We start from the raw sequence: 1,406 nt of genomic DNA on the forward strand, positions 1-1,406 counted from the left end.
ACACACACACACACACACACACGCACACATACACACACACACTAACAAACAAACACACACACACAAACAAACACACACACACGCACACACATATATACGGAAATTCAGACCACTGCGCTCACATAACTATTATTTTGACTCTCATTCAGTAGGCTACTCACTAACTGACCCTTGTGGTTGATCACGTGATACAAGGCGTTGCAGGAGTTGCCTAAAGCTGGTGTGAAGCACGGTCGGGGAAACTTGTACACTGTCACCCCTTGCATCTGTGGAAAAAGGACGAAGTAGGGATGGGGTGGGGGTAAGACTTTTAAATAATTGGCAAATTAACTAACGAACTAATTTAATTACTACCTACTTACCCAAAAACAATTAAACAAAAAACAAAAACGAATGAAATCAGACACTTGGTCTTTCAGGGCATCAAGTTCTGCTCCTTTTTTTCCTATCAAACATATTTTCCTTATCTCTCCTTATTCTTTTTTGTTTTTTTACTCTCTTATATCGCCTCTAATCTTCGGCACTTACATGACCTCATTGTGTTGCAAGTGCCGTAAAACTCTTACTAAAACTAAAAGAGTTTTTGAAACGGTGAATGGAAGTTGCAAGACCATAAATAAATAGTAACAAAGCTGCTCCCCTTGTTTGCTCACCCCACTCTTCTTTTTTTTTTGGGGGGGGGGTGGGACAAGGTATTAGACTACATAGTGATATTATTATGTCTACTCATTAACTTATTAATCAAATGAAAAATGCAATAATTAAACAGAAAATCTATCTTATCGATTATCTTGTAAACTAAAACGAAACTATGAGCGAATCGACTAAGAACGTTACAAATCAGCTTAGAAATCGACACCATGCTAAGCCACTGAATCATTGAGTTCGAGCTAACTTGATAAAGTATTGCCAGCGAGCTAATTAACTAAACAAGCGCACTATTTAACATTTGAGTAAATTACCAACCGAATAAGGTGCAAGTACATGCAACTGACAATTCAAACTAACCAAATGGATACCTAAAGGTGATAAATAAGCAAATATACTCCTTTGTGATTTCTTGAAGAAGCTAACAGAAAGGGCCGTTTACAACACAGAAACTCATTCATGTACTATTTCAAATGACTGTTCAGGTGGCTTCATGGCTTGTAACATGACACTATAACTAGAGATTAAAGAACAAAGCATTGTAATCAAGACCATTTCAAACGACCAACTGTACCGTCCTGTAACCTCAAAACTCAGGAACTAAACCATTCCAGGAAGTCAGGAAGCTGTCTTGTACCATGAGCTCACTAGATCTAACTATGATGATGATGATAATAATGATAATAATAATAATAGATCTAATAATAATAATAATAATAATTTAAGAAATAATAATAATAATATCAATAACAATAATA

General features: G+C 35.8%; 1 protein-coding gene across 1 annotated transcript in view; it reads right to left on the reverse strand.

Annotated features, from left to right (window-relative positions):
• The window catches only part of LOC101852571 (phospholipid scramblase 2), a gene marked incomplete in the record, with an annotated part of 10,703 nt that overhangs the window by 5,736 nt on the left and 3,561 nt on the right, over window positions 1-1,406 (reverse strand). The window contains 1 exon segment of the mRNA XM_035972193.1: window positions 162-266. Within this exon segment, the coding sequence (XP_035828086.1) occupies window positions 162-266 (105 nt within the window).

Source organism: Aplysia californica, unplaced genomic scaffold, assembly GCF_000002075.1.
Source record: "Aplysia californica isolate F4 #8 unplaced genomic scaffold, AplCal3.0 scaffold00607, whole genome shotgun sequence".
NCBI lineage: Eukaryota > Metazoa > Mollusca > Gastropoda > Aplysiida > Aplysiidae > Aplysia > Aplysia californica.